Source organism: Ammospiza nelsoni, chromosome 33, assembly GCF_027579445.1.
Source record: "Ammospiza nelsoni isolate bAmmNel1 chromosome 33, bAmmNel1.pri, whole genome shotgun sequence".
Taxonomy (NCBI): Eukaryota; Metazoa; Chordata; class Aves; order Passeriformes; family Passerellidae; genus Ammospiza; species Ammospiza nelsoni.
This window is the reverse complement of record NC_080665.1, coordinates 3,498,955-3,510,599: the sequence shown is the minus strand read 5'-3', so window position 1 is coordinate 3,510,599 and position 11,645 is coordinate 3,498,955. Positions and strand designations below refer to the sequence as shown.

Here is an 11,645-nt window from a genome sequence, read left to right as displayed (position 1 = left end):
GTCAGCTCCTTCCGCACCCTGCAGCCCGCTAAACTCCGGTTAACGGAGTCACCCGGCACCCCGGGCCCGCCGGGACCCTCCAAAACCGCCCCGAGCCCCCCAATCCTCCCCAGCCCCCCCTGTGCCCCCCGACCCACCGGTGACCTGCGGCTCTGCCCCAGCCCCCCACTCTGATTAACGAGCAACCGGCACCCCAGGACACCCCAAAACCGCCCCCCAACTCCTCCCCAGCCCCCCTGTGCCCCCCAACTCCTCCCCAGCCCCCCTGTGCCCCCCGACCCGCCGGTGACCTGCGGCTCTGCCCCAGCCCCCCACTCCGATTAACGGGCAACCGGCACCCCAGGACACCCCAAAACCGCCCCCAGCCCCCCCCCCCCCGTGACCCCCAGCTCCTCCCCAGCCCCCCTGTGCCCCCCGACCTCGCCAGTCCCCCCTCTCCCGGTCTCCCCCACTCATGGGGGGCGCACAAAGGTGGGGTGGAACCCCCCCCCGACCCCCCCCAAATCCTGCCCAGTCATGCTGACTGCGGGGCCGTGTGACAAACGGGGACAAGGGCCAAGGCCACGCGGGTCCTCCCGGGCGAAACGGGGGCGGGGGGCGCGCCCCCTTCTCTCCGCCCCCGCGGCGGGGAAGGGCCATAAAACCCCCTCGGCGGACGTTGAGCGGCCACAGCCGCGTTCTCGCTTCAACAGTGCTTGAACGGAACCGGCTGCTCGCGGCTCCCTCCGTCCGTCCATCCGTCCCGCCGCTCCCGAGCCGCTCCGTCCGTCCGTCCGTCCATCTGTCCGTCCGCGCCGCCATGGAGTCCCAGGTCCGCCAGAATTACCACCGCGACTGCGAGGCCGCCATCAACCGCATGGCCAACATGGAGCTCTACGCCTCCTACGTCTACCTGTCCATGGTAGGGGGGGCTCGGGACCACCGGGCCTTGGGGGACCCCCACCCCCGTGGTGCGCCCCAAAATCCCGCCCCGCCCCGCTGCTGGCAGGGCGGGATCCCAGGAATTTGGGGGGTGGGGAGGGGTCCTGGGGGGCTCCCGCTGACCTCTCCTCCCTCCCCTAGGGCTTCTACTTCGATAGGGACGACGTGGCCCTGTCGCGACTGTCGCGGTACTTCCTGGAGCAGTCGCGGGAGGAGCGGGAGCACGCCGAGGGGCTGCTGCGCTTCCAGAGCAACCGCGGCGGCCGCATCCTGCTGCAGGACATCAAGGTGCGTGTGTCTGTGTGTCTGGGGGATCGAGGGGGGCACCTGCCGCACCTGGGCGCCTCCAGGTGACGGCGGTGCCCCGCAGAAGCCGGAGCGGGACACCTGGGGCTCGGCGCTGGAGGCGGTGGAGGCGGCGCTGCAGCTGGAGAAGTCGGTGAACCAGGCGCTGCTGGAGCTGCACGCCCTGGCTGCCGAGAAGGGAGACCCCCACGTGAGTGAGACCCCCGCCCCCTGCTTCGGCCTTCATCGCCCCCCCCCTCCTCCTCAAGGGTTTGAACCACCCCCCCCCACCTCAAGGGTCTGACTCTCCCCCGACCCCCCTCATCTCCCAGTGCTCCCAGTTCCTCCCTTTTCCCACGGGATCACCCCGGGGATCGGGGGTTGGGGGGGATCCTGCGGTTCCACCCCCTGATGTGGGGCTGGGGGGTGTCTGTGACCCTCCCTAGAATGACCTGGGGGGGTCGGGGTGTCTCTGTGACCCCCCCAGGGGGTCGGGGGTGTCTGTGGCGCCTCCCAGAGTGACCGGGGGGGGTTGGGGGGCACGGTTACAGCCGTGGCCGTACGGTGAGTATTTCCTGGGGGTCCCCACCCCCCAAAAAGGGCCCTGCCCAGGTGCAATGCACCCTCCTGGGGCAGGAGCTCTGCCCACCCTCCCATTCCCAGGGGAGATTTTGGGATCTCCTGCTGCCTCGGGGTCCCTCCCCTTGCCCAGACCCTCAGCCCTGCCTGACCCCTGCCCTGTCCCGCAGCTCTGTGACTTCCTGGAGTCACACTACCTGGACGAGCAGGTGAAGGCCATCAAGGCTCTGGGCGACTACGCCACCAACCTGCGGCGCCTCAACAACGGCGGGGGGGCCCCGAGTGGCCTGGGCGAGTACCTGTTTGACCGCCTGAGCCTGGAGGAGCGCAGCTGAGCCGCCCCCGACATCGCCCCGAGCCCCCAGACCCTCGTAACCCCCCGCCCCAGCCAAGGGGGCTCCGCCTGCTGGGCTCTCCCAGCACGATTCCTATAAAGGGTCTGTCTCTGCCTCCTCTGCTCCTGTCTCCTCTGGCGTTTTTTCCCCTCCCCACAGGGGAGTTGGGGTGCTGGCGTGGGGGTGGCACGGCCCCCTCGGGGATGGGACAAATTTGTGGGAGTTTGGGGCGTTGCTGAGCATGTTCTGACCCTTAGGGAGGTCTGAGGAAAACCAGAAGGGGCTCCTGAGCACAGAAGGGAGAGCCTTGGACTGGAGTGTCTTGGGACAGGTTTAGAGAATGGATCTGGCTGTGCTAGGCCAGCCAAAGCCACAGGTCCTTGCAGCTTTTGCTGGGGAGAAATCCTGCCCCATCTGCAAATTAAGGAGGCAGAAGGTGATTCGGGACCACGGACCTCTGGACACCGACGCTGGATAAGGATGTTTTAGGGCTTTTATCCCTGGGAAGCAAAACTCAGGTTCCTGGGGTCCGTTTGCAGGAGGCGTTCAGCACTGCCAGGGCAGAGTTTTGTTTTGCTGCAGCTTTGGTCTGGAAGAAATGGAGTGCCCCATCCTAAGCTTTGCCTCCTCCCCTCAGGCCTCTTCTGCCGTGTCCCCTCCTTCACCCCTCGCCCCTACTCGAGCTTCCAGCCCATCCCACCCCGGCCCCATCCCTCAGTGCCCCCACCGCCCCCCCCCCGTGACTCCCTGCAGGAGGGGAGGGGGCTGCAGGGTGACACTGGGGGCTGCAGGGTGTCACCAGGGGCTGGGGGGGCTGCAGGGTGACACTGGGGGCTGAGGGGAGGGGGCTGCAGGGTGACATTGGGGGCTGCAGGGTGTCACCAGGGGCTGGGGGGGCTGCAGGGTGTCACCAGGGGCTGGGGGCTGAGGGGAGGGGGCTGCAGGGTGACACTGGGGGCTGTGGGGAGGGGGCTGCAGGGTGACACTGGGGGCTGTGGGGAGGGGGCTGCAGGGTGTCACCAGGGGCTGTGGGGCTGCAGGGTGACACCGGGGGCTGAGGGGAGGGGGCTGCAGGGTGTCACCGGTGGCTGAGGGGAGGGGGCTGCAGGGTAGCACTAGGGGCTGTGGGGAGGGGGCTGCAGGGTGTCACCAGGGGCTGTGGGGCTGCAGGGTGTCACCAGGGGCTGTGGGGAGGGGGCTGCAGGGTGACACCGGGGGCTGTGGGGAGGGGGCTGCAGGGTGGCAGGGGGAAGCTGAGAGGCAGAAGGGGCATTCAGGAGCAAAGCGGGGGCTCCGGGGGGGCACAGAGACGCGGAGGGGCTGCAGTGGGGAACTTGGGGGTGCCACAAGGAGGCTGAGGGGCAGGGGCTGCCTTGAGGGGCAAACTGGGGGGTGCCCCAGGGGGACAGGCGAGCCAGCCGCCGCACCACCCCTACCTTAGCCTCGTGGCACTCCGAGGGCAGCCAGAGTTCTTGGTGTTGGCAGCTGCGGGCTGTGAGAAATCGTTCTCTGCAGTTTTGGAGGCAGAATCTCAGTTTCGGCCGTGGGCACACAGAGAGGAAAGGCTGTTAATTTCCTTCGAAAGGAAAGTCTGGCGCCCCATGGTTTAAGGGGCAGACGAAGGGCTGTGTAGGGGAAAAGGAGCTCCTCACGGGACCTTTCTTCACCTCCACCCCCAGTGCAAGGTGTAGCAGCGCCCCGTGTGAGCAGCTGCTTTCAGAGGGTTACCCGGGCACAGCTGCACAGGGCGCTGCTAGGCCAGAGGGGCTAACAGGGGTATCCCAAGTGTCCCTCCAGGAACCATGGTCAGAGCATCCAGCACGGACCAGGGAGCAGCCGGGCCCACCCCGGCACAGAGCATCGCTTTGGGAAAACGCCAAGGGAAGAGCCCTTTTGCCAAGGGGCAGCATCTGAGCAGGCCAGGCAGCATGTGGGGCTCCAGGAGAAGGCTTTCAGCTTTCCCCTTTTACCGTGTCAGTCCCTCCCCAGAGCCCCCAGACCCTCCAGAGCACTCCCAGAAAGGAGAGGGGTTATTAGGAGAAAAAGGGTTTAGGGAAAAGGGAAAAAGCTTCCTTTTCCATTATTTTTTGTGTTCAAACTGGGAGGGACTCTGCTTCCCCTGCAATTTTAATGGTCTCAGTTGAAAGAATCCCTGCCTTTTCTATGCTGTTAGGGGTGTTAATTGACAGGGAGTCCCCATTTTCTATTATTTGGCAGTTTAAAAAGAAGGGGAAAACCTTGACAATGTTTCTTATGGGTTTGAATTAAGGGTAGCCATCCCCTTTTTGTTGTCCTGAGGCCCTAATTGGGGAAGAAGCTCAGCTATCCCTCCATCTTAAGGGTTTGAACTGAGGGAAAAATCCTTCTTTTTTCATCACTGGAGAGATTTAAAGTGAGGAAAACCCCTCTTTTCCCAATACTTAAGGAGAATGAATTAAAGGGCAGAAGCTATTTATTTGCCATTGTATGAGTTTCAGTAGAGGTAACTGCCCCGTTTCCTCTTTTTAAGGAGTTCACTGGAAGGAATCTCTGCCTTTTTCAGCATTTTAAAGGTTTAACACTACATTTCAGGGCACTTCTTTCTGTGCCATAGAACCAAGTATCTCAGAGACAGGTGAGCCTGGCACGCATTTAACCCTTACACTGCCTGGGAGGCTTTTATTTTTCTTATTTTTACTTTTAATGTAGATAGCCTGAATTAGAGGTCCCACGGAGACTTAGACTATTCATATCATTAGTATTCTTCTCCGCCCAGCTTAGTCACACGTGAAGTACCACTCAGTGGCCACTAAGGAATAATTATGAAAGTTAACAGCAAATTACCCAATTTACCCTGTTATGCTGCCGAAACAGAAACTCTATTTCCTAGCAGTTTTCTGCCCTTTTGCTCCAAGTAGTTGCTGCAAAAAAGAAAGCGCTGTTATTTTTCTGAAGAGTTTTTTTTCTACAACAAGCCCTTCACTCCCCTTGAATTCAACTCAGAGGAGCCAAACAGCTGCAGCTGCTCTGAGGGCTTTTATACCCGGTGGGAGTCGCCCCCTCCCTTTTCCCGGGTGCCATGGGAACGAGAGGCGGGCACCATCAGGGGTATATTAACCCAGCCTCGGCTCAGGGGCTTCATTCCCTCTCTGGGATGTGCTGGGGTAAGAGCTCTCCTCTCATTTCAGTGCAGAGGCTCTTTCAGCTCATCTCAGCTTGTTTTCAGCAGGTGTTTCTGGGCATCTAAAGCAACAGAGGCTTGGAAGAGACTGTGAAGAAAACAGCATGGAATACCGCGAGTACTTAAGTTTGTGTTTCTGGATTGTATGTTCAGGAGTAGTAAGGTGCTTTTGTTATTTCTGGTTTGGCTTTTGTTTCTTTTGGCTTGTTTATTTTTTGTTGTTGTTTTGGTTTTTTGGGGCGTTTTTTGGGTGTTTTTTTTTGTATTTTTTGGGTTTTGGTTGTTTGGTTTTTGTTTTGGTTGTTGTTTTTTTTGTGCGGTTTATTATTATTATTATTATTTTTTTTTAAGGAGTGGGACTCCGTAAAATTCCAGCTTGTGTCAAGTATAAATAACCAATCTTCTTTTAGCAGATTTGTCATGTCACAAAGGGGATGTGCCTAGTGCTGAGGATGATGTTTGAGATTGAGGCTTCAGGTGAGTCGAGGATTGTGACTGGGAGAGGGAGGGTGAGCAGGAATCCAGTTAGGAGTTATTGGGAGGGGGTTTGCAGGCAGCAGGGTGAGAAAGGGTCTTTATTAGTTTATTTGAGGACCCCCCAAGGCTTCTCAGAAGCCTAGCAGAGGCATTCCCACATCTTACAGCACACAAGGTCATCCACTGCACTCACAGGAATGCCATTTAACTTTGCCTTTCTCTAACCCAGGTGCCACTCCTAATGAAGGCCACAGCCTTGGAATCAGGATGAAGCTGGAGCCTGAGGGAGCCAGGCACACTCAGGAGAGGGCAAGTAGCTGCCTTGCAGGGATTTGGCCCACATAACTCCGGACTCATACATTGGTTTTGGTTTTCTTTATTGCAGCTGACCGAGAGGCTCACAGGCCATCCCGGGGCCCTCCGAGGCAGACTCATTTCAGGTGCAACGTGGATCCACATCACTGATCATCCAAAAGATAAGTCGGGGGCCACAGCCTGGAGATAAGAGAATAGTGGGTTGGGAGTTCTTGGGGCAGATTTAAAATTAGCAGAGGGAAAAGCAATCTTCTCCAAGGGCCTCTTAGGAGAGGTAAAGGGAGAGACTCTACTTTTGATGGCAGCTTTCAGGCAGGCAGTGCAGAACAGCTCCGGTCTGTGTCGTGTTGTCCAGTGTACTGTGTTACCTAGTGTGTCTTTGGGGTCCCTTTTGCCTTCTCCCCTCGAGGCCCTCACCACAAGCATGATGTGTCGTGTTTCATGTCCCCCTTGTTTGTCACATTCTGTGTCACGGGTGTCTGCACACATTGGTGCCAGAGCTGCTCTGCCCTGCCGCATGGCCTGCTGCAATAGGACAAGCCTGGGGAGTTGGAATGTGTAATGTGGGGTGTACTTGGGCTCTAGATGGGATTTGTCGATTAACACAGGATATCTGGAGCTCTTAAGTTATCCTGCAACAGTCTGCCTCTTGTCCTAACTTTTTTTTCAGATGCACCTCCTCAGATGACTGCAGTAGTTCTGTAGGTTCTGTTGCAGACATTTCTCCATGGAAATCCTTTCTTTCGGATTTCTGCGTCTTCGGGAGGCTAGAGGCCCCCGAAGAGAAGGTAAACAATTATTATCAGCTGCTGGGGAATGCAACAGGAACACCTTGATTGGCTCATTTTCTATGTTTATAATTAAGAGCCAATCACCAGTGCAAGCTAGGGGACTGAGTCCTTGGCCACAGCTTTGTTGTAGATTCTTTTCTATCTCTTCGTAGCTAGCCTAGCTGCTCTGCAAAACCTCTCTCTATATATTCTATTAGTATAACTATAATGTATTATATCATACATTAATAAATCAAGCCTTCTGATCAAGATACAAGATTCACCGTCTCTCTCTCACCAGCCGCGCCCACTCAGGTGCGGTAATATAGGTTCCATCTTCTCAAAGGGTATAGGGCTCAAGAATTCATCTTGCAGAGAGTTATATCAAGTCCTGGCTTGTATTGTATGTACCTATGTCGGCTTGTACTGTGTGTACTTAAACAGCATGTAAGTGCATTGCCTTATATGGTGTGTACTTACACCCTGTGTACACTTGCACTGTTTTCCTCAGCTTGTATATTGTGTGTACTTACATTGCGCCATTTATGGTCAGAGCTGCCCTGCCCTGGCACGCAGTCACAGTTAGGTAGAACATTTATCGAAATTTTACTGTTCATCTGTCTTCTATGGGATTTTGGGTAGAAAATTTATCGGTCCAGAGCCGGGGACAAGTCCTGGCTGTCAGATAGCCACTCGTTGACCCTTCCTGTCAACACAGGTCCCCGAGGCTGCTGATTTCCCCAGAATCTACCATTTGACGTCAGGGAGCAGCAGCCAGAAGATGTGTCACAGCACGTTCTTCAGCGTCTCGAGTAAGGGCCGCAGTGAGCGTGTAAGTGGGAAGAGTGTGTGAGCGTGTGTGAGAGCATGTGGCTCTGTCTGTCTGTCTGCTCGTCTCTGCGTGTGTGAGCGCATGCTGACTGGATTTAACCTTGTATGTGTGGCTTTTGCTTTTCAGGTTTTGCGACTCCTTGTTAAATTTAGAATAAAAAATCCCCAGCCGGGTTACATTGTATGTTCTGACATGGTATGTACCTATGTTGGCTTAAAACCCAGAAAAACAGACGAAGATGAGCAAGAAAAAACCCAGAAAAAAACCCCAAGATGGGTGAGAAAAAACCTAGAAAAAAACCAGAAAAAAATGAGAAAAAAAAACTCCCGAAGGTGGGCAAGAAAAAACCCAGAAAAAAATTCCAAGAAGGGCAAGAAAAGACCCAGAAAACACCCAGAAAAAATCGCAACCAAAGTATAAATATAGAAATGTGTTTCAAATATATGCAGATAAATAATTTAACAATTGTTTATATAAAATATAAAATAACATAAATCAATACAATCCATAATACAAGTAATACTGTATATATCTTATTATAGTGTATTATAGGATATTGATATAAAATAGATTATTTATGTTTATAATATCTTATTTATATAGTTTGTTATATATTACACCATATTGATATACTGTAAGTTTTTTTAAGTAGTTTAAAATAAAGGGGGATTTTGTTTTTTATTTGGCAAAAGCAAGTGTTTTAGTATAAAAATTATAAATACAAATAATATAAAGGTAGAAATCTAAGTATAGAAATAGACAATAAATAGCTAAAGGTTAATATAAAAATTAAAAATATAAGAAAAAATAAGTTGTAGCAGTAGATATGCTACATAATTTAAAAAAGAATTTATCTCTATTATTTGAGTAGGATACATATTATATATCATGATTATATTCACATTTATATTTATAGTTTATATTTAAGCATTATATTAGTCATGCAAGCTATAAATATAAAAATAGTTCAATACAGTTTAAAAGAATAGAGCTTTTTTATTTATTTAGTTAGGATGGGATTTTTATTTTAAACAATAAAAGCATGATAGAAATGTAATTTTAAACATAGAAATATACAATCAATATAGAAAGATATTTATCAAACCAGAAAATATAAGTAAATATAAATAATAGGAATAGACAGAATATGTTATGTAAATTACATGCTACATCAATGTCCACTGTAAAGATGCATGTGAATATAAATACGAAAAATAGAAATATAAAATTTATTTAAACATGGCTTTAAATCAAGGGGGCTTGTTTGGTTCTGGTCGGGTAAGAGGCAGGTTTTTGGCATTTATTTCAGAGCAGTTTTTGTCGGGGGTCGCCCCTGTTCTTTTTTGCCGCCTTCCCTGCCCGCAGCCCCGAGGCGCGCGGCGCCCCCGGCTGGGGCGGGCGGCAGTGCTGCCGCCTTGCGGGCAGAGCGCGGTACTGCAGCTCTGAGCCGGCAGTCGCGGATGTCGCGGACTTTTTCTTGACCTTCTCAAGATGGTGGCGAAAAGGGCGGGGAAGTCGAGGACCCGGCTCGGTCTAATCGGCTGCCTGCATGAAACACCGACGCCAGGGCGGCCCCGACGGATTTTTATGTGGCATTTTTAGTGTATAAGACACGGACTATGTGGTCAGCGGCGCCGCGGGCGGGCGTATTTAGGCGGGTTGCTGATAGGCATCTGCCTAATCGCCTATCTCTTCCGAGGGTCCTCTTTCGGTTGCCAGCTTGGGAAGGGCGCGTCGCGAATGTCGCGGACTTTCTTTGACCTTCTCAAGATGGCGGGGAAATCGCACACCCCTGTAAATCTGCCCCCCTGTGGCCACAGAGCGGTACCGCACCCCCCCGAGCCAGCGCCCTGCCCCTCGCCGCTGAGTGCCGGGGGCGGGGCAAGGACGCGGCCGCCGAGCGAGGGAAGGGCGAGGGGCGGGAGCGAGCGGCGGGCGGGCCAGGGTCTGTGAATGGCGGGGACGGGTGAAGGACATTCGGGAGTGCAAAGGGACGCGACGGCCGAGAAGAACGGCCGCGGCGGGGGCGGCCGGGCGGGGCCGGTTTCGGCGGGCGGCGGAGGCGCGGTCGCAGCGCTCCGCGGGCCGGGGCAGCGGGCGGGGGCGGGCGAGCGGCGGCGGAACAGGGCGGCAGCCCCCGAGCCCGCGCCCGCCCCGCTCCAGGCGCTGGGAGCGACCGCGGGCCGGACAATCCCGGCGGGGCGGCCCCGGGGCGGCGGGCAGGCGGCGGAGCGGGGCCGTGGCGCTCCCCGCCCTCGCTGCCGCCAGCTTTGGAAGGTCGGGCCGGGCGCCCGCCCCGTCCCGCCGCGTCCCGGTCTCTGTAAACTCCTCTCTGGCTTCATAGGTCCGTGCTGGAGAGAGGGACAAAGGGCCCTGCTGGTTGCCGTGTCCTCGGTGGGCAGAGAGCTCTGACCTTGGCCGCATGGGCTGCTGAGTGTTGGAACAATGGGGATGCGCTTTTATGTATTTAGTGACCTTTACAGATTTATTCCCCTGTTTCAGGTGAGCGTGCATCATTGCCGGCTTGGGATTGAGTGAAATGGCTGAGGAAACCAGCTCTGGGGAGGGAGGGAAGGAAATCCTCTCTTAACATTTACCAGTTCTTCTGTCAACTCATCACGGCAGGACGGCGTGAAGACAGAAAGTGTAAGAAGATGTGGAGGGAAACAGAGAATCTGACAGGAGCATCGAACGCACAAGTGCACGAATTTTGCTTTTTTGCTTGGATTTAAACTCAGAAGTTGTAAGGAATTTGGGAATGAGAAGGGACATTTCAGAAGGAGAAGAAGGAGTTGTTGTTACAGTCCTGGCAAAAGCTTTTGTTCTAGCTAATAAAAGAAGTTAGTGAAGAAAAAAACCCACTTTTTTTTCTCTTTGTTTTTTAAACTATTATATTAATTGGTGGTATATGGTGTGTTGTTTTATTTCGTGGTGTTATTAACTCTGTGTAGATTGTTTTTTGAGTGAAACTGACTTTGGATGGGTTGGTTTGTATTTGAGGTAGGATTAATTTCAATAGGTTTCTTTCATAGACTTCTGATAGGTATTACTGGGATTTTGGTTTTGTTTACTGTATGTATAAACATACAGCTTTGGTAGGGCCAGCTGGGCTGCTGGAGTTTTGGGTGTGAATTTATTAGAGGGCTTTTGTTACATGCAGTTTTTAGTTTTTGGAAGGTTTTTCAATGTAGTGGTTTTAAGATGGTTTTTAAGAATTGATTATATTGTTTTATGTTGTTTGTAGTTGGTGTATGATAAGGGATGTGGTGTGACTTCTTGAATGTTATGGTTTTGGTGTTCCTAAGTTATGATTTCTTTCTGGTTTGATGTTTTTTTTAGTTTTATTTTTGGGGACAGGGGCATTTATATTGTGGGTTTTTATAGGCAATATTTTTTAAATTTAGTTAGTGATATTTTTTAGTATTTTAATAGTTTAGGTTTTTTATTTTCACGGTTTTACTTTTTTTAAAATTTTTTCAAATAACTTTTATAGATTATATGTTATTATTTGTGCATAAAGGTAGAGCTTTTTTTTTTTAGTAATGTTTGGGGTCAGTTGTACAGTTTTGAGTCTAGTGAGTTGCTTTGCTTTAATTTTTACTGGGTGTTTGTTTTTATTAGCAGTTGTGTCATTTTCAAGGTGCATTTGAGTTTTTTGGGTGTTTGAGATAGTGGTTTAGGAGGAAGTTTATGATGAGAATGTGCAGAGGTTTTGGGCTACTTTTAAATCCCACTATAAGTTATTTACAGTTAGGTTTATTTGAGTTTTTATTGGGGTTCAATGTTGTGGGATGTTTGTTCTGTTAGTAATAGAAATAGGTTTTGTTTTGATGTGCTGCGATGGGATGAGCGTGTGCTGCATACTGGTGCTGACAAAGGTACAGTATTTTTATGGCTCTGATGTGTCAGGTTAATGAATTTATGTGGTCTAATATATAGATGAAAATAGAAATAAATATAAATTTAAAAAT

The 11,645-nt window shown here is 52.3% G+C and overlaps 1 protein-coding gene and 1 long non-coding RNA gene across 2 annotated transcripts; both read left to right on the top strand.

Moving 5' to 3' along the window:
* Positions 1-619: 619 nt before the first annotated feature.
* LOC132085923 (ferritin heavy chain A-like) lies at positions 620-2,242 on the top strand. Its single transcript, XM_059491390.1, has 4 exons — positions 620-901; positions 1,063-1,209; positions 1,292-1,417; positions 1,956-2,242. Exons 1-4 carry the CDS (start codon positions 800-802, stop codon positions 2,118-2,120), a joined length of 540 nt encoding a protein of 179 aa, XP_059347373.1. The 5' UTR covers positions 620-799; the 3' UTR covers positions 2,121-2,242.
* Positions 2,243-9,886: 7,644 nt separating this feature from the next.
* Positions 9,887-10,531, top strand: LOC132085925 (uncharacterized). The gene is made up of 2 exons (XR_009420314.1): positions 9,887-10,176; positions 10,300-10,531. It is a non-coding gene; the product is annotated as an uncharacterized LOC132085925 (long non-coding RNA).
* The last annotated feature ends 1,114 nt before the right edge of the window (positions 10,532-11,645 follow it).

Bases quoted from the DNA above. Each gene is read 5' to 3' on its own strand.
- LOC132085923 (XM_059491390.1), top strand. From the start codon at position 800: ATGGAGTCCCAGGTCCGCCAGAATTACCACCGCGACTGCGAGGCCGCC. The intron at 902-1,062 runs GTAGGGGGGGCT...TCCCTCCCCTAG, and splicing joins CCTACGTCTACCTGTCCATG to GGCTTCTACTTCGATAGGGA. The intron at 1,210-1,291 runs GTGCGTGTGTCT...GGTGCCCCGCAG, and splicing joins TCCTGCTGCAGGACATCAAG to AAGCCGGAGCGGGACACCTG.